Below are 27,323 nucleotides of genomic sequence, written 5' to 3'. Positions count from 1 at the left end.
GAGGTTATCTAGTCCAACCCCCAGCTCAAAGAAGGACCAATCCCCAATTTTTGCCCCAGATCCCAAATGGCCCCCTCAACGGATTGAACTCACAACCCTGGGTTTAGCAGGCCAATGCTCAAACCATTGAGCTATCCCTCCCCCCATGGGCCAAGCCACATGGGGTACGTCGACCCCTGGAGCTGGGCGTGTGATTTCCAGGTGGAGGAGAGGTACATGGGCTAGCTCTGATCAGCGAGCATGTTACATAGAGAGGGGTAGCCCCTGGGTTGGCAGCCTCAATATGCCCCTGGCCCCCAAGGGGGATGTACTGGGACCTGGCTGCTACTCTGTTTATGGGGAGCTGGCTGGAGCATGTCTCCTGAAGCTAGGAATGACACCCCCGCCCTCCCCGCCCCGGCCCGCCCCCAGCTCCAGATCTGGGCATAGCTGGCTGCTCTGTGCCCAAACTCCCCAGCTATAAAGCAGGAATATAATAATCCCCCACCCCAGCCCCGGGGTTGCGGCCAGGAGGATGTGGAGGCGCTGGGGGGGGGGGGCTGTTCTCCCCAGCCCCAGCCCCAGCCGGTGGCTCCTGCGGGTTCCCAGGAAGTCCCTGGCACGTTACCGTATCAGGCAGGGCAATAAACCGGCTGGGTAAAAATAAACAGGCGCAACCTGCCATGGTTTGGATCCGGAGCCGGCGGGCGGGTCAGTTACCCGGCGGCGTGACAGGAGCAGGGGCGGGCTGCGGGAACAGACAGGCCCCCCCAGCTGGCACCAAGGGGGGATGAGCTGGGCTGGCAGGCCAGTCCGCCCCGCGGGCCTCAGCGGGTTTGATCCCACCCCAAGGCACGGGCAGAGGGGCCCGCTCTGCCTTGCCCACCCTGCCGGGGCCCGGAGGGGCCAGGCCAGGGTGGTGGGGCGGGGGGGAACCCGCCCGGGATGCGAGCCGCGCCGGGCCCGCCGCGGTGACTGGGCGGAAGTTTGCGCCGGCTTTCCGCGGGCCGGGGCTCGGAGCAAACACGGCGGGCGGCGCGGGGCCAGCCCCGGTGCAAAGCAGCCGCAGACCCGTCCCGTCCCCCCGCCCCGGAACCTCCCTCCCCCAGCCCCACCCGGCTTCCCCAGGAGTGCGGCGGGGCCCCCTACCCCCGGGGGGCTCCGCCCCGCGCCCCGCCGGCCCCCGATCGCTGCAGCCGGGACCCCCCCCAGGCTCTAGGCTGACAACAGGAAAGTTCACCCCGGCTAGCGAGAGACACCCACGGCCCGCTTCCCCCCGGCCCCTCCCGTAGCCCCGATCGCCGCCAGCCAAGGGCGGGCGGGGGGGCTGAAAGTGGGGAGTGGGAGGGGGGGAGAATGAATGAGGGACAAGAGCGAAAGGTGGAAAGAGCTTGTGAGTGAGATGGGGGTGGATAAGGGAGGGGAGAGAGAAGGGGAAGAGTGAGAAAGAAGATGTTGAAAGAGGGGAAAGAAAGAAAGTGGCGAGAGAATATGAAAGAAGGGGAGAGAGAAGGAAAAGAGATTGAGAGGCGAGAGAGAGGTGGGAGAAAAGAGAGAGAAGGGAAGAGAGGGGAGGAGACAGAAAGAACAAGAAATGTAGAGAGAGAGAGAGAGAAGGGGAAGAGGTTGAAAAAAGGGGGGAGAAAAGAGAGAAGGAAAAGGAGACTGAAGGAGAAGAGAGAAGGAAAGAGAAATGGAGAGAAAGTGTAGGGAAAAGAGAGGGGAGGAGAGAGAAAGAACAAGAAATGGAGAGAAAGAGAAGGGGAAGAGCGGTTGAAATAAAGAGGAGGGAGGAAAGAGAGAGAAAGAAAAAGAAAGCGAGAGAAGGGAAGAGAGAGAGGGGAGAGAGAAAGAACAAGAAATGGGGAGAGAAGGGGAAGCCGGAGAAAAGAGAGAGAAGGGAAAAGCCCGAAGGGGGAGAGAGAAAGCAGCAGCAACGGGAGGAGGCAGAGCCCGGTGCCCCCTGGATGCGAGCCCCCCCCCCCCAACCTCCCGGAGCCCCCAGCCCAGCCCCCCAGCGCCGCCGGCCGCAGAGCCCCAGCGGGAGCGGGGCGCGGCTCCTACCTGTAGCGCCTCGGAGCTGGGCAGCGTCTCCTCCGCCTTCAGGAAAACCTGCTGGCCCCGTCTAAAAAATTGAACAACCGCAATGAGTATGTGGGGCAGGATCAGGACCATGCTGCTCCCGGGCCGGCTCCGCCACGCGCGGAGGTTTGTCTCCCTCCTCTGCCAAGGCCCGTCCTAGCTCCGCCGCCGCCCCTCCCCTCGCCTCCCTCCCCGCCGCTGCCAGGGGCTTGGCTTCGCATCCACACCTGCTCCCCAAAGCGCCGGGGCCGGGCGCAGCAGCCGCCGCGGGCTGTCACGGGGCAGGCAGAGCCAGGCGCTGGAGCGGCGGCAGGCAGCAGGCACTGGCAAGGGGAAAGCAAGGAGAGGGGTCCTCTGGGTCCTAAGCACCTGCAGGAGGGAGCCCGGCCAGCGCCCAGGCCGGGGGACTAGAGTCAGGGCATGTCCCTTGGTAGACATGAGGCTGGTGGAGGGGGAAATGCGATCACCCAGCAGGATCCAGCCATGCTGCAGTCCCAGGCCACACAGAGATGGGGGAGCCAGGCGTAGCTCCCTGGTCCCTCCTTCTGAACTGCCCCCAGATCTCCAGCTAAAGAAGGATCCCTCAGCTGTTAGCAGTAGTAGGTCCTTTATCCTTAGCTGCTAGAGGGCACCCTGCATACACACACACTCCCAGCCACTGTTAGCAGTAGTAGGTCCTTTATCCTTAGCTGCTAGAGGGCACCCTGCATACACACACACTCACAGCCACTGTTAGCAGTAGTAGGTCCTTTATCCTTAGCTGCTAGAGGGCACCCTGCATACACACACACTCCCAGCCACTGTTAGCAGTAGTAGGTCCTTTATCCTTAGCTGCTAGAGGGCACCCTGCATACACACACACTCACAGCCACTGCGTTGCGATGTGCTATGACAGCATTAGTTTAATCGTCCTAGTGCCCGGAGGTCCCAGCTGAGGCATGTGGAGTACACAGCTGGGGAACCGAGGCCCAGAGACATTAAATGACTTGCCCCAGTTCATGGATGGAGTCTGTAGCAGAGCTAGGAATGGAACCCAAGTCTCAGACCGGTGCCTTCCCCCACCGCCAGCCTTCCTCTGGTCCCACTAGGTGTAGGAGGCAGAAAGCGGTAGGGCCTGCAAGGGATCTGGGTGGCACTGGGGCAGGCTGCCCTTGCTTAGGCTCCCAGTGCTGCCTGGAACCAGCTTAAAATGAGAGAGGTCCCAAGCCACTAAGCGTGACCTTCCCCTGCCTGGGGGATCTGGAGCTCTGCTCTGGTTAGTGGGTGAAGCCGTAGAGAGGAGCCTGCTGGGCCATGGTGTGCAGGGCCCAAGGAGGTACCCATGAGGAAACCCTGCGAAGGGCTCGCCTTACTCGGGTGAGCAGCCCCACGGATTCCAGCAGCACTACTCACCCCTTGGGATCTGATGTAGACAATCAGCCTGTGGAACTCCCTGCCACAAGTAACACAGGAGAACTGGAGGGAAGGTGAATTCTCTCGCTTTCCTGCTCGCCAGTGAAGAAGCCAAACAAGGGCAGAGCTGGGCCAAGACACCAGCCATGCAGCAGCTCAGGCACCAGCCATCACTAATATCTATCTGTTTGTTCACACCCAGCGGGGGGCTGACAAATCCTGGGGTTTGGAGAAGCCCAGAGCAGCCTCCCCTCTCCCAGCACTGCGGACAATCAGTGGGGAGAGGGCCGGGCCTGGCCTACAAGCTTCCACGCTGCCCAGGGATCGGGTCATCCACACATCACATTGCCTGGGGAGACGGTGTGGGATGGGGGGCTCTCAGACAGGATCAGCAACATGGGCCCCCACTGGTCAACTCGCCACACCCCTCTCCTGAGCACACCGCAGACAAAGCCACCTGCCCCTCACCTGCCCACCAGAGCAGCCCACACAGCTCAGATCCCAACTCTGCACAGACACCCTGTGTGGCCCTGGGCAAGACATGTCATCACTCTGCATCAGCTGCCTCCTGCCTTTACATAAGGATAGCGATCCTTCCCTTCTCCAGCCCTCTGTCTGCTTCTGCCGTAAGCTCCTAGGGGCAGGGGCTCACACAACCGTGCCGAGCACAATCGAGCCCTGATCTCAATCGGAGCCTGGTGGCGCTGGTGAAACACACATCAGAGTTCATTGATTGAAGCAGTTAAACTAGACGGTCTGCCCTTTGAACTCCCCTGATCAGAAATACCCCGCCCCCTACACACACTCACTCAGCAGTGTGAAAAAATCACCAGCTCTCCAAGCCAATAACTTTGCCTTCCAAATCACGGCGCATTAGCCGAAAAACTCCACGCCAAAAGAGAATCCTTAATTCTGCTTTCCTGCTGCCGGGGCCCTTTGTGCATGTTTGAAAAGTTGAATTGCATCTGTCCTTCCTTTCCTTCGACAAGATCGCTCCCAATGTGGGGACCACTGGGACACAGCCACAGAGAAACGTTCAAAGAGCTGCCACGCATATGTTTTAATAAAGTGATCCGTGTCCCTGGGAAAAGCCCGGGCAGGCCGAGTGAAGGAGCCGATCAGTAAATAAATCAGCGGAAGGAGGGTTGGATTTCAGGTGAGCCGCTCTTCGCCTTCTGCGGCTGTTTGGCTTTGGAGCCTTCTCTTTGCTTTGAAATATGGACCAGTTACCAGGCTCTCGTATGTGTGCTGACTCCTGATTACCACGTACAAGCCATTGCTTTAATGTCTCCCCATCCTGCTCACTATATGGCTGCACTATATCATTTTGGTCCCCAGTACTCAGAGCAACAACCCTAGGGCTATTTGTATACAGGGCCAGCGAACCTCTAGCCTCCAGCGCTCAAGTCAAAGCATTTACCACTTGAATTAAAGGAATAATTCCTCTAGCTGTCAGCCACTAGTAGGCTATTGTAACTGCTGTAGACAGCCACTAGGGGGAGACATGACCAAACACAATGAGCACCCACCCAACACCCCCATGAGGTCTGGGAGCATTATTACTATAGATAAATAATGGGGTAAAATTACTCCCCAACATCAGCTTTTAAGGCCTTTTAAGGTAGCTATACTTCTACCCCCTGTGGCCTCACTTTAGGCCTGTGATGGCTCGTTGCTATGGATATTGGCACAAAGCAAAATTTGGGCCCAGATTTGTTTGATTTCAAAATGTGTTTGGGACAAAAGTTTAGAAAAAGTGAGCAGGGCTTGGGAAACAATACCACGTGCCCTACAGCCAATACGAATCCTGAATGATCACAGAGACAGCTCTTTGGAAGGGTGGTCTTTTGGATACAGCTGGGAGCCAAGCGTTTTGGATTCAGTTCCCAGCTCTGCCCCAGCCTCCCACCGTGACTGTGGCCCCCCAACACCCCACACCCAGGGGATTTCAGGAAGCAACCTTCGCCATTGTGCCGCACTTCTGCATTAGGTTATCAGGGAATTCACAGATGTGGGTTGGCCAGTTTCCGGGGTGCCGCCACCTGCTTCCTGATAGGCCACGTGGTCACGTGGCCCTGATCACTGGCTCCTATATATATAACTTCCTGCTTCCATTCTGGCCTTGGCTTGCCATTGCCTGCTAGCTGCTGCTTGGACCCTCCTGACCCTGCCAGCCGCCACACCGTACCTTCTCCTTGGACTGGATCTCCTGGCGATCAGTCCTTTTGGGTGAACTCTGACCCCTGATGGTGACTGCCCCTTAAGCCGCCTGACTCCAGCATAGGGTGACCAGATAGCAAGGGTGTAAAATCGGGACAGGGAGTGGGGGGTAATAGGAGCCTATATAAGAAATAGCCCCAAATATCGGGACTGTCTCTATAAAATCAGGACATCTGGTCACCCTGCTCCCAGGCGTTACAACGACCTTGGCCAAGACACTTATCTCCCTGTGCCTCAGTTCCACCTCCAGGCAGCAGGGATAACTGGCCGAGCAGAGCGAGGTTTCACACTGAACTCTGTGGCTGCTCTCTCTGTAATACAATAATGCTGCAGCCAATCAATTCCAAACTTTCCTGGGCTGTTTAGGCACCACTGGGCAGAACCCGATCAACTGGGGTGAAAAGCAGAAAAAGGGAAAAAACCTGATTAGTGAGAGCAAAATGAGGCCTGTGGAGGGAACTCTCTGGCGCCACCTGCTGCTGGCTGCACATATTACGGGCAGCAGCTTAATACGCGGCTGTCTCTTATTGGGGTACCGCTTGGCTTGCAGAAGCAACGAAATGTGTGATGCTCAAGTGAGACTTCCTTTGTCTTATCTATTCAGGCTGTAAGAGCTTCAGGGAAGAGAGAGTCTCCTGTTATGTGTATGAGCAGCGCCTCGCACAATGGGACGCTGACCTTAGGAGGGGGTCTCTGGGCAAGATGGGGAAACTGAAGCCCGGACTAGGGAGAAGACTTGCCCACGTTCATGAAGTGAAAAGAAGGGGTTCCTACGTGTGATCGCTGCACTGGACCACGCTGCTTCCTGCTATCACCATCCCATAGTCCTCCCTGCTCCCCCAGGGCCCAGGCCCTGATACACGCCGCTCCCCGAGCAGTCCCATCACATTCAGGGGCACTATTTGTGCTGCCATGTACGATTCCGCAGGAGGAAGGAGAACAGAAGGTGGCCCCAAGCCCTGCAAAAAACAGCTTTCTGAACTCTTCACCTGCAGTCCATCTCCATAATGACGACGCTCGGCACGTGCAGCAACCAGCTGTTCCAGAACTGGAAACGGATGCCGAATGCTCCAGCCGAGCCATCTCCATTTGCATGGTTATCTAACAATGCGGTGCCGGGAGCTGCGGCTTCTAGGATTCAATGGGTTTGTTGTATCGATTGTTTAGACCCCCATCTGCTTTGGGGTTTTGCTCATTTGACTCTGAAGAGCTATGTCACGGCTAGCTGCTAACTAGCTGAAGGGACGAATTCTGTTGAAAGAGATCTTAGCAGTACTCATACAGGGGCCAATGTGGGGTGGGGAGGGGCGGGGTTTCCATTCTATGCTCTTTGCACTGACAGGAGGTCATTTGGATGTTATCTAGCCTGCTTAGGTATTGACTTGCACAAAGACAGGGCCCAAGACACTGAAACTCAGGAAATTTAACACCACTCAAAGGAAACTTTTTGCCACACAATGAGCAATTGGTCCACGGGATTTGCTGCCACAGCAAAGGCGCTGCAGGAGCCTTGCTGTCAAATTCAAGGTCTTGGTCCTTCCCTTCCAGGTGCGCAATGGCCAGGGTCCTGAAAGAGCGGGAAGCTCAGGGAGGAGAACTGTGGCTGACAACTTGGCTCGTCAGACTCAGTGGAACTTTCTGCCTTCAGGATAAAGTTCATTTGTGCCAGACACGGGGGCTGCTCCCAAACGAACTCCCCCAGGAACTAAGGACCACCCCAAACCTCACCACCCTCCAAGAACAAGGCACTTTTCTTCCTGCCTCCCCCTCCCCCAAACACAGACCCAGGTGTATACAGCGAGTAAACCGTACACTGCGCACACAGGTCTCCCCCAGGGAGCAGATGGGAGAGAGAATGAACTACACACGACAGAGTTTAGCCATGTCATATGCTTGGATGCTTCAGTTAGTCAGACTTCCCTCCCCTTTAGCCTTCCCTCCCCTCCCACAGGCCGAGGGACTATGTGTAGGTTAGTAGCCCAGAAAGCGGAGTTTTGCCTTCATCGAGTTTCCCCTTCTGAGCATCCCTCGGCTCCAAGCAGCCCAGCGCCAAGGGGCTGACACAAGTTAAGTGCCCTTGGAGGAGCAGTGCTCCGCTGAGCACCGAGGGGCTTCACTACCTCTGAAATTAACCAGATCCTCTTGCTGTGAGGATCCGGGTGGAAACACTGCAAGACCGAAGGGCCTCTCTGGAGGGCCTCAGCCAAGTCAGGAATACATGGGATCGTCCCAGGGGAGAGGGCGGGCAGCTATCCTGCCCTCAAGGAAAGAGATTTCCACTTCAGCTCCAGTTCTTACTGTCATCGGCACCACTTACATGTCCTCCTCAAACTGGCCTTCCCCGCTGCCGGTCGGACAGCAGCAGCCGCTGCCTCGGACTCCCCTGCATTGCTGGGCGTCCCCCACAACTGTCTGCCGAGCTCGCTGTCCCGTGTCCTGTTAGTGACTCAGGGACCCAGATGCCAGCACAGGTAACACACGGCTCCCTCCTCTACCCTAACCCTCTGCACTCCCAGCTGATGAGCACCTGCCCCCTCTTGATCCACCACCCCTGCCTGCGGTGGCTTTAATGCTGTACCTTGGCTAGCCAGTCATTGAACCCTCGGCACAAATTCCAGGCAGGGATTCGCCTGTGCCAGCAGCATCACCACAGGGCACTGGAGCTGAGCCGGCTGTGGGGCTGGGTGGACTCTGGGGTCATCAGCTCCCGGCATTCATGCACCATCAAGGACAAGATATTGCTCATGTTCATTTGGTCCTAATGTCCCACTCCTCAGGGGGGTGCCGTTAACCCCCCCCCCCCCCGGCAACATGAGGTCGCTCACACGTGTTGGTTACACTCCACCCTGAGCCAAGCCTGAGATTTCACACACACACACAGAGTCTGTACGCTCTGGGACTTGGGAAAGGGGAGTGAAAATCCTGCCTGTGAAAACTAACTGGCAGAGGGCTGGCTGCAAGTGTAACGTGGTGGAGCCATACACAGAGCCTGGCTGGGCTGCAGCAGTACCAGCTACTGGTTAGAGTCAGGGGGCCGAGCTCTTGTCCCTGCTCAGCCGTGTGGGCCAGCCTGGAGCGGTGATGCCCCTCCCCGCGTTCAGTGCTCAGCCCCTGTCAGGATCAGGTCCTTAATCCCGCCGTGCCTCAGTTTCTGCTCCAGCCTCTGGATAACACTGATCCAGCTCTCCAGGGGCTAATGTCTGCCACGTGCTTTGAGATCCAGCAGAACCAACCCTGGCATGGGGTACATAGGGAACCTGGCTGGCTTATTCAGGGCATTTGTATCAGCCCCTCACTGTCCTCAAGAATTAGTAGCATCTCCCCACTCCCAAACTGTGCTGGGGGGGGGGGGTCAGCAAACCCCTGCGGGGGTCAGTAACCTTCTGGCCAGAAGGGGGCTCTGGAGCCAATTAACCTGGTCTGGACTCTGGGGAACGCAGCCAAGGAGACTGTCCACCCGCCCTGGCCCCAATCTTCTGCTGGCAGACAGGCAGTTCGAGGGTCGGGTCTGATGTCTGCCTGGATCAGTGTTTCATGCCTTGGCTTGGGACCCTGAGTGTGCTGGGAGCGTATTTGCCCTCCATTCGCCCGCTGCTCCCAATTAAAGGATGATCTCGTTATTAAAATACCAGGGCAACCAGCAGCGGTGTCTCAGCTGGGCAGCGGCATCCTGGGGGCTGCAGGAGCAGCAGAGCAAGCAGGGACTGGAGTCAAACTGGAGCCAAACCGAAGGCAAGCGCCTCCTCAGAGTTTACAGGAACCTGCTGCTCCTAAAGGCAGAGGGAGATGGGAATTCTATTCACCTTCCTCTCAAGGAGACTTTGATGCTTAATTGATGAACATCCTGGTGCCTAGCCTGGCTAAAAAGGCACCGGAGGAAGTCAAAGGGTTGTAACAAATCTGTAGCCTCCTGGAGGGGGATTTTTTTTTTTAATGGCCTGTGTCATACAGGAGGTCAGACTGGGTGATCACAGTAATCCCTTCTGGCCTTGGAATCACTGAGTCTAAGAGCTCATGGCACCAGAAGAGATGCAACCCAGCTCTTCCTGCTCAGAACCACAGGCCCCTGCCACTGGAGTTAAAGGAGAATCGCTGTTAGCAGTATAGGGCCTATGACACACAGCTGAGTGATTCCAGTTCCAGACATAGAGGGCAGTGGCATGCATACACACTAACAAGCTGCTTACAGTATTATTTTTTGAACCAGATCAGATTATTGGTCCAGCTGGTCCCGTACCCTGCCTCCAGTGGTGACCAATACCCCGTACTTAAGGGAAAGACATGCTTAAGACAATGTGACTTCAATCCTGGTGAAGCTTGGAAAGCCGAATGGAATTCACAAGAAGTCACAAACCAACCCCTCGTGAAAGACCTGATGTGGAAGATCTCTGGCTTTAGTTTTCCACAAACCTCAAGAGCAACCCTAAATCGCACTTGCACAAACCAGGGCAGATGTGGATACTTGCTGCAAAAATGGAAACTTAAAAACTCTCCCATGTGTTACTGTGGTCACCCAGAACAGACCAGGGAACAGATAAGCACTCAATGCCTGATTCACAAATACAAAGGAGCAAGAAGCTGGGAATGGGCGACAGGGGATGGATCACTTGATGATTCCCTGTTCTGTTCATTCCCTCTGGGGCACCTGGCATTGGCCTCTGTTGAAAGACAGGACACTTGGGCTGGGTGGACCTTTGGTCTGACCCAGTCTTGCTGTTCTTATGTTATATTCATCACAGTGATACTCTCTGCTACTCCAGACTCAATTATCTGGCTTAGTCACCTACGTGTAAAATTATAGTTGTCACTCGCTATCTCTGCCATCTGAAGAAGAAGAAGAGGAAGGTGAAAATCTCCTACAAGACATACGGACATTGCTGCAGTGCTAGACTTTGTAGGGAGATTGCTTCCTGATACCTCAGTGGATCCGCCCAATGGCCTGACATCCAATGACCACAACTAGGTGTTGATCACAGAACTGTGCACTGGGGACCAAGGGGCAGGGCGGTACAGGTAAGGACAGTGTTCTCCTGCCCCCTGGCACTTAAAAGGAGGGGGCAATACTGCCTGCTGCCCAGTGACAGGCCTGATCTGGCTAGCAGGGCCCCTATCACCCAGCGAGCAGCCTTGCTCTGCGCAAACGCAGCTGGCTCGACTTGAACCGGAGTTGTAGGTGGCTAAAAGTTGTCTCGGTGAAGAAGAGGGAGCTCCTAGTTCTCGTCCCCAGAAAATCTCTGCAGGTGGGTCAGAATGAAAGCAGGGGCTCCTTGCTGCTGACATCTCCAGAGCAGTTCTTGGACTTCAAAGCCAAGGGAGCTTTGCCCCTGCCCATCAGCACAGAGAGCGGAGAACTCCCTGATCTGCCGGCATGCTCAAATGGACAACATCAACTACAGACCTCTGAGGAGCAGGGAGGGTCCCAGGCTCTGGATCCAGATTTCCAGCACCCCAGAGATCAGCAGCAAGAAGCCTCAAGCCAGTGGAACTACTGTAGCGTAAGTGTAAGTGAGAGGACAGCCTGACCTCTACGGTGACACGGGAGTTTGGATCCATCTCTATGAGCTAATAATATCGGAGCAGGTAACAGCCCCAAGCTCTTCACTTCCTTGTGAGGCACAGAGTGGGAAATGGTAGCCCAGGGGGCCAGCTTACCTCTATTATATTCCCTGCTTTGCATTATATTCCACTTGATTATATTCAGCAGTAACGCAAAGAACCTGCAGGCTTGTATCCTGTAAGACTTCAGCTCCAGCACTGAGCACGAGGCTTGAGGCCTAGAACTTTGACCTAGATAAACTTAGGTCCCTCAGAAGTTTGGGGGAACTGGAAGTAGAGCGTAGGGGGGAATTTGTCCATAACGACATCAGCCAACTACAGAACATGAACTGACCCCAGCTTCTGGAAGGTTTAGGACGGAACATCTGACCGCCAGAGTGCCATGGCAACAAATTGATGTCGATGATAACGGGGTGAAATCATAAATACACCAGCCTATAGAACGACACTTAGCATTGGTAAGGGGAGCAAATACAAATAAGGAAGAGGGGAGAACCCCCTATTGAATATGCATTAGACAGAATAACATCAGAGTAACATATTATAAAAGTGGCATCCCAGGGCAGAAGGGGAGAGAGATGGAGCCCTTGGGAGAGGCCAGAGCGATGGCCACTGGAGGTGATGAGGGAGGTGACGGTGATGAGGAAGACGATGGCTAACACCGCAGGTGGGAGTATGGATGATCCGATGTACTTTCTGTATGATCTCTCTCTACCTTACTGAGTCAGAGTGGGTGTGGCTTTGCTAAATGTATTCATAAATTATGTATTTGTAAATATAGAAGGGTTCCTACAGTATGAGTGTGGCACCCGTGCACATCGGGGGTCCCAACTATAAAATAATTTTAATAACACTGGGCCTGATCTTGGGACGAGAACCTGTCAACCCTCAAAGTGATGACTGGGAATTTTTATTCATAATCTATAGATCAGGCTACAGATTGGCACCCGAACCGGGACCCCAAGGAGTGCATGGGGGTAACCTCCCTACCCAGGATAGGTAAACTCATCTTGGGTTGGAAATCTAAATTAAAATCCAGGTAACTTCTCAGTCAGAAGTGCCTGTCAGAAACACTCACTGTAACTCACCAGAGACTTCCTCTTTCCCCCTCAGCTGTTGTTCCCCTTTTCTGGTTCTTTGCCTCTGGTCTACTGTGTCTGCTTTTCTTAGCAACGAAGGGAGGTGTACGCCCTTCTGGGGGGGAGTGGTAACACAGACATGCAACGAAGAGAGGCGTGCTCGAGTTCTTGACCATCAGATTCACTTGGCATGCCAGTGGCAGGGTGGGTAACCCCCCCCCCCGTCTCCCACCATTAGCTCTCCATGGAAATTGTAACTGTGTAAGGATGCAAGTGGGGTGATGCGGGACATCGGCCTCCTTGCACTCCTCATTGGATATTACTGACTAGTCCCTGGGGTTTAGGACGTCGCAAGAAGGGGATTCCTTTATACCTGTGCGAAGGGGGCTTTGCAAACTGGTTGTAATTTTGAGGTACCTATAAGAGTTAAAATGGCAGTCACATCAGGCCTAGTGACCCACACTTTGAGGTGGCAGGGGAGCTGATTGATTTATGTTTTAATTGCTGCTAAGAGGCCGCAGTAGTTCAGAACTGGTATGATTCGGGCTACCTAATTTCAGTTCCCTCTACCACCAGCCTCCCCCTTGCAGCTCCGTAGGTCCTGACTAGGTAATAACCTCTCAATCAGCTACGAGCACATTAGCCATCAAGGGAAGAGAGAGGGAGTAGAACCCTCACCCCTTCCCCTCTGCTTTTCTTGGGACTTGTGCAAGTAATTGTTGAAACCGGGTAAGGGGTTAATTATTTAAGGAGGGACGCCTCTGCAGACGTACAGTGTTAAATGCTTATTGTGTAGATTTAGAATGAAGCTGGTGAGTAAGATTTAACTGAGCTCATTTGGAGCAGGAGTTGGAGATAAGCTGAGAATTCTGGTTGTGGTCGACCAAAACACAACATACAAATATATGAAAGATCATGGAGGTGGTTTCGTAGGAACGTAGCCAGGCTATTTTCAATCACCCTCACTGGTGGGCTTTAATCATATGATCAAATGTCTAATATCATGTAACAGCTAATGCTTGTCAGTGGGCAATGACGCAAATGAAAAAAGATGACAAGCACCAAGACTGTATACGCACAGCTGTAAGTATAAACCCAACTGCCACCAAAGCAGGGTGTTAAAGTCCCAGGAGACTAAATTAAATAATAATATAAAGAAATGGCTAAATAAGAGGTATCAAAGGAACAAGGGAAAAATCCTTACTTACCAGAAAGTACCAAAAGCTTTGCCCCCCCCCAACCCCGCTGTCTTAAAGACCTTGTAACTATGCATTTAGCCCATATCACGTAATCCACCTCACCAATAGTCTCTGTGCCTTTAACTTGCAATTTCAAAGTAATCCAGCAGCAGAAATCACTGAGGCTTTGATCAGCAGCTAACACCTTGCTGGAAAGGGGAAGTGCTTGGGAGGGAAAAGGGAAGTAGGCAAAGAAAATTGCTTCTAACTTGAATTTGGCAGAGTAATATTCAAATTAGGAACCCATAAACCATTGAATCACATATGTATAGTTTAAATATATATATCCCATAATTTAAGAGATAAGGTTCAGCATCCTTTTAGACAAGGCCCTGTCTAATGTGCCTTTACCACACCTTTACCACTCCTCTACTCTGTAAGTGGTGCGGGAAGCAGTAGGAAAAGGAGCAAGGTCACACCCTTAGGGAAAATTCAAACATTAGGGGTTTATATTGTTTTGTAACGTGCATGTTTGTATTAGATAGCTTCCTAATTTAACTATCGGTTGAGCATTATTATTCCAAAAATAGGTATCAAGTGCGTTGCAACTCCAGACGTATCCAGCACGGTAAAGGAAGCCAGCAACATAAAATCTTTCTGCTTTACACAGGGATTATGCTTTTAAGGAAGTATCGAAGCCTCTCTCAAGTGACATGTAGCAGACTTTGCTACCCACAATATAAGTCACGCTTATTATTATAGGTCCTAATTCATCAACCTAAATGTTACATTTATAGAATTGCAATTTTGCCTTTTTTATTTCCTAAATAAATAAAGCACATGCTCGTATTTTTCTTTTTCACCCATTTCTGTTTTAATCTAGGATCTAAAGACTCAAGAGAAGCAGGCTCCTGACTAAATAACTACACTTATTTTATAGGCAAACCAAGGTTATAAACCCAGGACAATTAATAATTTCAACACTTAGGCTTCGTGGACCTGCTCTGAACAACAGTGTTTGATCCATGGGTGGTCTGGTTTGTGGTATGTTGGGATTACTTGTTCGGATTGATTTTTATGGTTTATGTCACGTGGCTAGGTTGTAATTTTTCCTATCTTGGGGAGTTTTTGTTGCAACAACAATCTTTTTGCGTGCAGAAGTATAAATAATAAAATTATTAATAAGGAAAACATTTTTCTCTGTGGTACCACACTATTGCGGTATTAGAGCTACCTTATAAGACACGTTGGGTGGTTCAATCTTTGCAGAAATCAGTCAGAAAGATAGGTATGTTTCTCTCAATGACCAATTTAATTGGAACTAATTTATATATGTACATATAATTTTGATTTGGAGTTTGTCAGGCCTTGTGGCCAGTTGTTTGGCAGAACCCAGATTAAAATTCAGAAGTTCATAGAGCAAACCACCCTCACATTCAGGGTTAATAAGATTAATAGCTATATTACAGTGCTAATGTTTTAGAATGCAATGTATTTTGTTTGGTTCTCATAATCAATCTCCACATCAATATAAAATCAAGTTCCAGTTAAAGTAACAGGGTATTGAAATAATCATCCACATTATCACCCCAACAAGGGGATGCCTATGTCTGTCGCGGATGACAGTCTTGTTAACTATTTGTGAATTTGCCCTTGCCGAATTTGGGACATTGGTTAGGAGCAGTGAAAGGAATTAAGTTGCCAAATTCAAAGCTGGTAAATGCCATAACACCGAGTCCCAGGGTGCCGTACCAGGAAAGCGACACGTCTTTGCAGGTGCATGGCAATAAGACAAGACGCTCAGAGGAGACCCAAGCCAAGCCCAGCTCACAGCAGGCTGGAGCTGACAGCACTGTTCCTCCTCAGCAGCCGTCTCGATGTCCTGACAGTTTGTTCAGGGAGGCAGACTCCCAAGCACCAGCGTTTGTACCGTGTGAAGGGAGCAAAGAAAACAGACTTCGTTGTAAACCTTCAATGATGAACTTGAACCCCGGAGTGACTGTGGTCTGGAGTCCAGGGCAGCAGCCCACTCTAAGGACGCTCGTTGGTGCACTGGTGCCCCCTTCGAAGCCGTATGATCTCGCCCCAAGTGGCAGTACACCGAACTCGGGGAAGGCTAACGATCAGAACGTCAGATTATAAAAGTGGCATCCCAGGGCAGAAGGGGAGAGAGATGGAGCCCTTGGGAGAGGCCAGAGCGATGGCCACTGGAGGTGATGAGGAAGGTGACGGTGATGAGGAAGACAATGGCTAACACTGCAGGTTGTACTGCAAGGGATGGTGGGAGTATGGATGATCCGATGTACTTTCTGTATGATCTCTCTCTACCTTACCAAGTCAGAGTGGGTGTGGCTTTGCTAAATGTATTCATAAATTATGTATCTGTAAATATAGAAGGGTTCCTTCAGTATGAGTGTGGCACCCGTGCACATCGGGGGTCCCAACTATAAAATAATTTTAATAACACGGGGCCTGATCTTGGGACAAGAACCTGTCAACCCTCAAAGTGATGACTGGGAATTTTTATTCATAATCTATAGATCAGGCCACAAAATGGGCATCATTGTAATACACTGTCTGGATGTGGACCACTGGATGGAATCACAGTTGCTCAAGTTGTGTGTCAAAAGCCCTATACAGCTAATGGAGATTCTCCTTTAGCTCATGTTAAGGCTGTGCTTTTCGAGCAGGAGGATCCGAGTTTTTTTCACCACCATTACCCTCTCCCTGGCCTTGCACTGTAGTTCCTATTAGCCATTCCAATGCATCCAGGTTTTATTAGTGCACGGAACCGGAGAGCGAAACTGACTAGGAAGCAAAAGTGTAACTATGCCCAGCCCGGCTTTGCCCACGCTAATGCTGCAGCCGGTGAGATCGCTCCCTGCTTTCAGCACAAATTCCCCAGGGGATCTGCAGCAGGATCTCAACCTTGTCACCTGGCAGCGAGGATGCAGCAAGTTGTTGGAGTACACCTCTGCAGAGTGGGGAGGGAAGGAACTGGTGTGAAATCAGCGGGGGTGATTTGTTGGTGGCGAGGATGGGGGAGGAAGGGATCAGACATTGGGAGGGGGTTGAGGAGGAATGGGGGAAGAGGAGGTGGAACCGTGTACCGCCTCCTGTTCTCCCATCACTCCCAGCCAGCTCTCCTCTTCGAGAACGGCGCTGGACAGCCTGCAGAGGAGCAGTGCTGGCCACTGAACCAGTCTCCTCCTGCTGCCGTTGCTGCTCCAGCTCTCAGCGTGCCCCGTCCAGCTCTACCCTCTGCAGATGGGAGCGAGCCCCCACCTGAGACAGGCCCTACCATCCAGGTTTTGGGGACTGAATCCCTCCCGGGCTTTCCTCCATCGTGACGGGAACGCCTGCATTTGCACCCCGAGTTTGTGACAGGCATGCTGGGGCGGATGGCAACGGTTGGCACATCATGGCTGCGTGGAAGCTTCCCATCTCAGACCTCCCCCGGGATGCTGCTGTCACACGATGTTCCTCATTCACGCCTCAGGCCCTGTAGTGTCAGCACCCAGCCCCTCCGTGCAGAGCCCAGGCCTGGATTTAGGCAGAGCCTGTTTAGCGTCACCGGGCAGCACATGCTGGGTTTAGTTCATAGGGGAGCTAGAGGGAAAAAAACCCACAGGGGCTGCCTGTGCCCTGCAGCCTCGCTAAAGCACCCCCCATATAGTCATTAGAACTGAGCCCTGCCTCCTCTCACTCACAAGAGACGCCACAAGCCCAAGAGCCTGCTGCTTGCAGAATATTTGGAGCTGTGATGAGCTGAGACATCAAATCAGGCAGGTCTGGAGGCTGTTTGGGGCCCTCGGAGAAGAGACACTGCTCAGAATAAGGGTTCTGGGGGTGCAAGAACTTGCAGGCTGGAGCTTAAAGCCCAGTGCCCAGATGATCCGGGGATGGGCAAACAAAGTGAGTGTGTGTGAGAAACAGACAAACTGTGGGGGGCTGTCTCTTTGTATGCCGAAAAGCAGAGCCCGGCTTCCCTCCAGAAGCCTAAGAGAAACCCAGTCCCTAACACCCACCAACCAGGGCATGGTCCAACTTCTAAGTCCTTGCATCGAAATCTGGAGAGAGCCGCATCAAAAGCCGGTCCGGGTGCCCTGCCTTCTGCACTGAGCAGTCAGAGGGCTCCCCCTGCAGGTAGAACCGGATAACGGGTAACCCAGCCAGTCCTGAGCCACGGGCCAACACAGCCGGGGTAAAAAAACAACAGCAGCAAAAGGATCAATAATTTCAGCCAGAGGCCAGCCAAGTGGGAGGAGCGGTCAAGCCCGGGCGCCCTCCAATTGCCAAGACTTCCAAGGGAAAGGGCTGGTTAAGCTACCTGGACGCAGCAATTAAAACCACTGCTGAGCGGGTGGCTGGAGAGAAATGCAGTTTCTGAAGCTTCACTTTCAAGCTAGGAGTAGTAATTCACAGAGTTGGACAGGACCTCAGGAGATCATCTAGTTCAACCCCCTGCTCAAAGCAGGACCAATCCCCAATTTTTGCCCCAGATTCCTAAATGGCCCCCTCAAGGATTGAACTCACAACCTTGGCTTTAGCAGGCCAATGCTCAAACCACTGAGCTATCCCTCATTACAAAGGCAACTGCTGTGCATGGGGGTGACATGCCAGCAGCCGTCAGAGCTGCCAACTTTCAGAGGGGCTCACCACAGGTCCCAGGGCTCTTTCCGGAAGAGGAGAGGGTGTTGTCCCACAGCCTGGGCCATTCTGCTGACCTCCATCCCATCCTGCTGTTCGATACTGCCTGTCTCACTTTTTTGGGCTTAACCCATGTTGCTCTGCACTGTTCAACAGCTGTCACGTTCCACCCAAGAGGTGGCTGCATTGGCTGAAGTGATCCAAAATTCACTTATATCCCCAGACCCGCTGCTATCTGACCATAGGACGTAATGACCCAGGAGATCCCTTCCAGTCCTGAGGCCAGGCCCCTGATATCCCAGCTAGCCCTGTCATTTCATCCCATTGATAAATTTATCCAGATCCATCTTAAAGCTAGTTAGGTTATTCCCCTCCCCCCACTCCTTGAGCTCCTGTCAGGGGAGGGGTCTGGCCACTACTAGAAGGCTGGCAGGGTCAGCAGGGCATCACATGCAAAGGCAAATGGAGGAGATCTTGCTTCCAGCCCTGCACATACAGATAATAAACCAAGGGACCATTGACTCCAGCACCTCGGAGATCAGCTGTAGTGCGCAATGCACTGGCTTTGTGCTGTGTGGGAGCATGATGCTGCCCTCTAGTGGCTCAACCACAGAGCGGCTACAAGGCATACTACTGCTAGCCGCAAGTTTCTCCTCAGCTCCCCCGCGGCTGGATAGAGTCTCTTTCACTTCTGGTGCTAAGCTGCTCCATTGCCAGCACTTGGAAGCATTGGTTGGCGCTACCGGCAAGTTCATAGTATCTTACGTCCAGCTCACAACACGCCCCGGGCTCCACGGGCAAAATAGGATCGGACTGAAAGAAGCCAACATGAAAATCACGCCCACCCCAAATTGGAGCTCAGCCTCCTTTGTTCCTGCTAAACTCCATAGTTTTTATGCTTGTCAAATGGTCTTTTATCTCTCCAGCGGATTTCACATTCCCATTAATTTATTCTGTTGTATGCAAGAGGCTCCCCCCCCCCCCAATACGGTTACCATTTACCAAGTCACATCTCATTATCTGCTCTGACATTTGCTTTAATCTTTGGTGATGGTAATTTAGTCGCGGGTTATTGCATTCCTCTGCTCCAGCTGGTTGGCACAAAAGGAAGAGGGCAAAGTGCCGTAGGCTCCTATGAGCTTTCATCACCATCCACTTATTAGCCACATGGGGTGTTTCACTGGCACCTTCTGTCTGAGGATCTCAAATCACTTTGCGGACTGCAGGGTTAGCACAGTGGCGAGAGAAAGCTAGAAGGCTAGGCCAGCGAGAGAAGGGGAAGGATGGTCTAGTGGTTAAGGCACTGGAGCGGGTCACAGCAGAGATGGGTTTAAGTCCTGGCTCTGCTCAGATTCCCCAGGTGACCTTTGGCAAGTTACTTAATCGCTCTGTGCCTCAGTTTCTCCCACTATAAAATGGGGGCAGTAATAATCCCCAGCTTGTATCTAGAGCTTGACATCAGCAAATTGCAAGGCACTTTACACAGGAGCTCAAGACCACCCCCCCCCCATTTTACAGATGGAGAAACTGAGGCACAGGTAGGTGAAGTTATCCAGAGGGCCAGCAGCAGCACCAGGAATAGAACTCAGGTCTCCTGAGTCCCCATCCTGTGGGCTAGCCAACGGGCAATACGGCCTCCTTTCCCAGCTCCCAGGGTGTTCTGAGGCCAGATTCACAGAGGTCTGTGATGCCATAACTAGCTCGAGCCCGTCTCTCTAAATTCCCCCGGCTGTTTCCATTCAATTTGCTTGGGACTGGCGCCGAAGGTTGCGGGTTCAATCCCAGCTACTGTGATGCACATAGCCCAGGGTTTGTTACTATGGTGATCTGGGATAAGGCAAAGCGGATTGCTTGCTGCGAGACAGACGCTGCAAAAGCTGGATGTCAATCCCTGCTGCAAAGAGCTCCGCAGCTGGGGGGATGCTTGAATCTGGGGTCCTGCTTTGGACCTTTCTCTAGTGCTTCCAAGTGAGAGGAGAAGGCGGAGAGCTGCAGGGAGCAGCGCCACTGTGTCAGTGACATTTTGGTGCTATTGCCCCAAGTGCTGCATGAGGGGAGAGCGACCCCTGCTGGCCAGAGGGGGATTCACACCCCCCAGGGCTGCACCCTTTCCCTCCCAATTCCACTCTCACATGGCAGGTCCTGGCTCCTGATCTCTCACGGCGGCTGCTGCGTGGGACCCTGCAGGGGAGCAGCCCCGGGGGCAGCGGCGTCAGCGTGATGCATCATACGCAGGGTGGGGCGTGAACCGATTCTCCTCCGCCATTGCGGGGGAGGCCCTTGAGCGGGAAGCCAGCTCAGAGGAGAGGGTCAGAGAGGAGTGGGCCTAGAAACCAGTCACCCCTTCTTCCTATACCCCTGCCACCAAACAGGCCCCCCAGGTGTGTGGCTGCCCAGGTGTGTGGCTGCTGTTTGGTGCACATTGGCCGCCCCAGAATGTAACGGTCCCGGCTGGGATTTACCTGGGGCAGCAAGGCAAAGCCCCGGAAAGTCCCCGGGGATATTAATTGGTGGCAAATACAGTCCAGTGCGCCCCAGTAACTGCAGCCAATGGGCACTGACTCCTGTCCTGCACCAGGGGTATTAACCCAGGGCTAGGAAAGAAAATCACTGTCCCCGGGGCACCCCATCTCGGCGACTGCCTCACCCAACCCCTTCCCCCGGGACTCTGAAGAGAGCAGCTGCCTGAGCAGAGATGGGCAGGTCTGCTGGGACCAGAAGGTGGTTCTGGGCAATGAGAGGAAATCCGATGGGGGTGTGGGCACGTGTGCCTCCGGGATGGGGGCATCTTGGGGTTGGGAGTCAGTGGGAGACAAAGGATGAGACTCAGACTCTTGTCTTATGCATCCCAACTGAATCCACTCACCCGTCCGCAACGCCAGAGGCCCCCAGACTGGGAAGGAGAAGAGACAGCCCCGGGGGGGGGGGGGGGGGGCGCAGGGAAACCACAGGGTCCCTGTGCTTACAGCCAGCAGCCTTAATAACCAGTCCCCAGAATATCGGCTACAACCAAGTCCTGTCTCTTCTCCCAAGCAGAAGCTCCTAGAGGCAAGTGCTATGCGGGGGAGAGGTCTCCCCGAGCAGCCACAGGGATTTGCACGGAAATCAGGGCTGCATAGAAATAAACTGGAGAGGGCTGGGGGGGGCGGGGGGGTGTGTAGAAATCCAGCCTGAGTAGGCTCTTTGTTTAACAATATAATTGTTAGATATTTTTAGGCCCCCGCAGCACAGCCGCCTTCACAGCCGTCTCCCACGCTAGGGATAAAGGCCCCGTTGTGATGGTTACAGGCGTAATGCACTGTGGGTGTGCGGGAAAGGGTACACGGAAATTAGTATTAATTATCATTAGTGAGCCATTTATACAGCACCTTTCCCAGGCAGTGAGGCGCTTTACAGACCTGGGGGGCGCTTTCGCTCTGCCCGGCGCTGACTGGCAGCCGCTTCTGGGGCAGAAGGGGGCAGGACAGGGCGACACTGAGCGACAGCCCGGCCCAGGAGCTGAACAACGCGATTGCCATTGGAAATCGCGGGGAGTGGGAGGCTGGAGGTGGAATTAGGCCAGGACACAAGGGAGTGTGTTAAAGACAGGCCCAGGCTGCAGAATTGGGGCTCAGAACAGAAATTCAAACCGCCAACATTCCAAGGTGTGGGGATCCCAGAGTTTGGTTTGGGGCCTGTCTCTGTTAGATGCCCCGGTGGCCGTGGGCTCCTTAATGACCCCACCTGGCCAGGATCCAACTTTCACATCCGATTTGAATGCCAGTACCTCCGGTAGCACAGCGCCCCCTAGCGCCACACTGGGGCATCGGTGCAGTACAAACTCAGCAGGAACAGCGCCCCCTGCTGCTGAGTCACCCACAGCGTTCTGTGCAACACAGCGCCCCCTAGCGCCACACTGGGGCATCCGTGCAGTACAAACTCAGCAGGAACAGCGCCCCCTGCTGCTGAGTCACCCACAGCGTTCTGTGCAACACAGCGCCCCCTAGCGCCACACTGGGGCATTGGTGCAGTACAATCTCAGCAGGAACAGTGCCCCCTGCTGCTGAGTCACCCACAGCGTTCTGTGCAACACAGCGCCCCCTAGCGCCACACTGGGGCATCGGTGCAGTACAATCTCAGCAGGAACAGCGCCCCCTGCTGCTGAGTCACCCGCAGCGTTCTGTGCAACACAGCGCCCCCTAGCGCCACACTGGGGCATCGGTGCAGTACAAACTCAGCGGGGACAGCGCCCCCTGCTGCTGAGTCACCCACAGCGTTCTGTGCAACACAGCGCCCCCTAGCGCCACACTGGGGCATCGGTGCAGTACAAACTCAGCGGGGATGGCGCCCCCTGCTGCTGAGTCACTCACAGCGTTCTGTGCAACACAGCGCCCCCTAGCGCCACACTGGGGCATTGGTGCAGTACAAACTCAGCAGGAACAGTGCCCCCTGCTGCTGAGTCACCCACAGCGTTCTGTGCAACACAGCGCCCCCTAGCGCCACACTGGGGCATCGGTGCAGTACAAACTCAGCGGGGACAGCGCCCCCTGCTGCTGAGTCACCCACAGCGTTCTGTGCGACACAGCGCCCCCTAGCGCCACACTGGGGCATCGGTGCAGTACAAACTCAGCGGGGATGGCGCCCCCTGCTGCTGAGTCACTCACAGCGTTCCATGCAGCACGGTGCCCCCTAGAGCTGTGCAGGCCACTGGGGTCACCATCACTGCTTCCTGCGGCACTTAACTTTTCCCTTTAAAGTCTCCAGGCCGCGCCCTGCTGAGCCTGCGAGATCTCCTGGGAATAATGAGCTGGAGAGACAAAGAAGGGCCGGCCATGCTTTGTGGCAGGAAGCGTCACATCAGCTCCCACCTCGCCCCCACACAAAGGGTGACTGTAAAGATTAAAATGGCTGTGGTCAATTTAACGATCCCCTGCTACAGTCCTAAGGAGGGACACAACCCAGGGCCTTCAGCATCACCACACAGGCCCCTGTCACTGGAGCAGCCGCAGGACAAGAGCAGTAATAGAAATCAGCTGTGTGGGGTCAGCGGCTGGAGGGGAGGATGTGACACCCTCAAGCCAGAGAGTTACCCAGAGCAAGAACTCCCTGGGGAACCCTGCTAGCCCCTGGCGGAGAACCACCAGCATGGATCTAACCAAGGTAAATTCATAGATTAACCCGCCAGAAATCTCCTTTATAACACAAGCCAGAGAACTGCCTCACAATAATTCCTAGAGCAGAGCTTTTAGGAGAACAGCCAGTCTTGATTTAAAACATGTCAGTGACGAAGAATCCACCACGACCCTGGTAAATTGTTCCACTGGTTAATTAACCTCACCATTAAAAATTTACACCATAGTTCCAGTCTGAATTCAGCTTCCAGCCATGGGATCGTGTTAGCTCTGTCTCTGCTAGAGGGAAGAGCCCATTGTTAAATATTTGTTCCCCATGTTGGTACTTATAGACCGTGACCAAGTCCCCCCTTAACCTGCTCTTTTTAAAGCTAACTAGATCCAGAGTGTAAAACCCCTGCCTATAGGGCGTAGGTCTGAATCCTTTACCCATTCTTGGGGCTCTTCTCTGAACCCTCTGCAATTTGTCAATATCCATCAGGACCTGTTCCAGCCCCCTAAATAGAGAAGCAGCATGCTCAGGAGCGTGACTGCCTGGCTGTCTCTCCAGCTTTGCTTGGGGACGTGGCGGAGGGAGGTAGCCCCGCACTGGAGAGCTGGCACCAAGGCCAGCTCACAAATCACCCCCCAGTGTAGGAAGCACACTATGAATTCAGCAGGCTGGCGACTTCAATCTGACCCGTGGAAACCGCAAGGGCCCAGTAAGGGGTGCTGACCACACCCAACACCCAACCGCAAGGCCTGTAGCTACCCCAGTCTCTCGGCAAGGAGCAGGGAGTGTCTCCACCACCCACCCAGCTGGGGGGGCTTTCAGGCTGCCTTGTGGGAGCGCTGCCCACCAATAACCTTTGCTAGGCCTGGCCCCCGCGTGCTCACCCAGTGGAGACGGCCCTCTGCAGCCAGGGATTGTTGCTCTTACTGGCTTAGTGGCAACTGGAGACTGGGGTTTGGGGAGGTGGCGGGAGGACGCAACCATCCACCGGCTCTTTCTGAGAGGCTCCCCAGCGCAGGGGAGTGGAAGGGGCAGTTACAGACGGTCGTGACGCCGCTGACTCAGGCCTGAGTGACGGGGCTAAAACCTCCCCCCGTGCTCGTCCACATCATGAGGCAACTGAGGGCAGGTTGGTTGGGGGCCGAGCTGGGCACACCCCGGTGCCGTTCGGTTCTAAGCGGCACCTCGGGTCTGGCCTGCGGCCGTCCTGGCTTCTCCCCTCCTCTGGCTCTGGCCCTTCCCGGGCAACTAGAGTCACTTGTCTGGCAGCACCCCAGGCGAGTGCAGCCCTGGGACCCAGCTCAGCCGGCACACCTCAGTCCTGACTACTGCCCCTGCTCTTCCTGGCCTGCGAGCCTGCCCCGAGCTCCGGCAATGCACCCCTGTCCTGAACTGTAGCCCCCGTCCCGCCTGCAATTCCAGGCTTTCCCTCCACCCCAGCTCTGCCCTGAAATCCAAGTTCCACCCAGCTCTGCCCATGGCCCCCGCCCAGGACTCCAGGCCCAGCTTCTCCGGAGCCCAAGTTGCTTCCCGTGCACTCGTTGCGCCAGGTCTGCCGATCAGGACCACCAGCCGGTTTGCAAGCAAACGCCAGGCACTGGCCAGTGAATGCACTATCGCCCACTGCCTGGCCTGGCCGGGAGGGGCGGCGATGCATGACCTCAGCGTGGCTGGGGGCTCTGTATCAAGGCTTGATGACTTTCTAAGCCTGGCTGTGGCTCAAACAAAAGGGCTGGCCTTGCTGCAGGACTTGCTGGGTGTAGTCCGTGGCCTGGGCTGCTACAGGCCTGAAAGTCTGCGAAAGCCCGAGTCTGTTCCCTGAGTTCAAAGAGAACTGCTAAGGAAGGGGCTTCTGGGCTAGCGGCTGTCTGGGCCGTTCAGTCGGGGCCGGCCTGGCAGTGCCGTCAGTCGTGCGGTGCCCTGCACGGAGCCGGTCGTAGGGAACAGAAGAGCCCTTGTGCTGGCTGGGGTGACAATGGGCTATTACTGAGTGGCCGTGAAAAGACCTTCTTCTGCGGTCCCGCCACGCCTACCCCTGGGACGGGCAGCTCTGCAGGGGTGAAGGGGTCCGCTTTTAGAGGGGCGCTAGCGTGGGTGGAAGGTGCTGCCTGGACAGCTCTGGGGATGGGGCCTTCTACGAAGTGAGCAGGTGCAGCATACCCGGGGCTCGCCTAGAGTGCCAGGCTGCCACCATGACCTGCTGGCACTGTCCCAGGGAGAGCGGCTACCGTTCAGTCTCCGAGGCCTGGTCATTCATTGGCCGCGCTGCAGAGATCGCCAATGAGGCAGGGCCTCCCCTCCGTCTGCCCTGAGGCTAGCTGCTGCCTCAGTTTCCTCTCACGCCGGCTGGCTCTCCCAACCAGGTTTGGCTGCTGCAGGGACTTGGGCCTCCAGCTAAGCCATTAGAGACAACAAATCCAAGTGCAAAACGAACACAAAAGAGTCTCCACCCCAGTCTAAGTCAGGCACAGCCCTTCCACCCCGAGGGTCAGTGTTTAAATCCCTTTTCTAACCTCAGACGCTCTGCAGTCCACTCACCGCCTTCGCTCTCACAGGGTTGGTCTGCTGTGCAATTGCCCCGTGGCTGCAGCTGGCTTGCTCAGGTACCAGAGTGGGTAAGCTCCGGCAGCACTGGATTCAGCACAGGCTAGCTGCCCAAGTAGTGACCCCGGATCTGCTCCAGGATCTGACCTGGGTAGAGTGGAGCTAGCTGGGTACGTTCTACATGATCTGCATGGAGACACACCCACAGTCTCCTTTACATCTGAGCGGCCACACTGGGTCAGACCAAAGGTCCATCTAGCCCAGTGTCCTGTCTTCCGACAGTGGCCAATGCCAGGTGCTTCAGAGGGGAGGAACGGAGCAGGGCAATCACTGAGTAATCCATCCTCTGTCATGTGGTCCCAGCACCTGACAATCAGTCACCCAGAGCATGGGGCTGTGTCCCAGACCATCAATGATGGGTCTATCCTCCAGGAACTGATCTAATTCTTCTTTGAGTCTCTCCTGGCTCTCTACAAAGCAGTGACTTCTTACCTGGACTCTCCCTTCCCTCCACAGGCTTTGAGCTAATCTCTCCCCCTGACCTGTCCGAGCACCTGCCTGTCACGTGGCTGCTCATTTGTCCCATCTGGGGAGTGGGGAGGTGAGTGAAGGGTGTCACAGGTGGGGCTGCACCCATCTCCCCTTAAAGGGCCAGTCACCCTGTGACAGGTACTCAGGCTGCTGGGTCATTCCTGTGCTGTGGAACACCTGGGGCCTGGGCTGAGCGCTCACCAAACTTACGTCACTCACAGGTATGGAAGTGACTCCCCTTGGAGTGCGACAACCAGTTGCCTCCCCCTTGGAGTATCCCAGTTCATGGTCATTCATGATCGTCAGCTGGAATGAACAGTAGATTTAATTATTCTGCCCTTATGACCGAAAGGGCACTGAGCCTCCAAAGGAAAACAACGTAAGAAATGAGATGGAAATGGAGACGCGATGCAGTGCCAAGACCCTCCCCTTTAACTGGGAAGTCAATGGCAGTTTTGTCCAAGTGAGGAATGAATAGGGGTAATGACCCTTCCATGGGGGGACGTGACCTTGGGATCTTCAGCACTGCAGCTCGGACACCTACCCCGTGAGCTGGAAAAGCAGCTCTGCCAGCTGGTAGCAGTAGTAGACTGATATCTACTAGAAATGTGGAAAATGCAGGTAGCTACACCTCCCCAATGCCGAGTCCACCCTTCATGGACGCCTGCAGGGTAATTGTTGGCTTTTTACTATCTGGTTCCGTCCTGCCCCCTTGTGGTCATTTACAAATCACTGGCACATCTTGCCACAGAGGGGTGTTAGTGTGGGGCTCTGGGCGACGGACCAACCCCACTGTATGTGCAGGGCCGGGGAACCCAGCGGGATGAGGGATGCCGCAGGAAAGTATAAAGTCAGCAGCCTTTGGTAATGACAGGGCTGCTGTGAATCCCTCTACCCCACCGCTGGTAATGACAGCCCCTGGCAGGTAACTGCAGCATCACGGCCACTGAAATCACCAGCTTCCACCGCAGCCCCGTGGGGAGATTGCCACCCAAGGCAAGTGCTCTGG

General features: G+C 54.4%; 1 protein-coding gene across 1 annotated transcript in view; it reads right to left on the bottom strand.

Annotated features, from left to right (window-relative positions):
- PDE2A (phosphodiesterase 2A) overlaps positions 1-27,323 on the bottom strand; it is a 365,874-nt gene that overhangs the window by 267,978 nt on the left and 70,573 nt on the right. The window contains exon 2 of the mRNA XM_077841678.1: positions 2,044-2,104. Within this exon, the coding sequence (XP_077697804.1) occupies positions 2,044-2,104 (61 nt within the window). The remainder of the gene's footprint in view (positions 1-2,043; positions 2,105-27,323) is intronic.

The sequence above is a fragment of the Eretmochelys imbricata genome, chromosome 1, assembly GCF_965152235.1.
Source record: "Eretmochelys imbricata isolate rEreImb1 chromosome 1, rEreImb1.hap1, whole genome shotgun sequence".
NCBI classification, from domain to species: domain Eukaryota; kingdom Metazoa; phylum Chordata; order Testudines; family Cheloniidae; genus Eretmochelys; species Eretmochelys imbricata.
The sequence above is the reverse complement of the archived record's forward strand: the minus strand, read 5'-3'. Positions and strand labels throughout refer to the sequence as shown.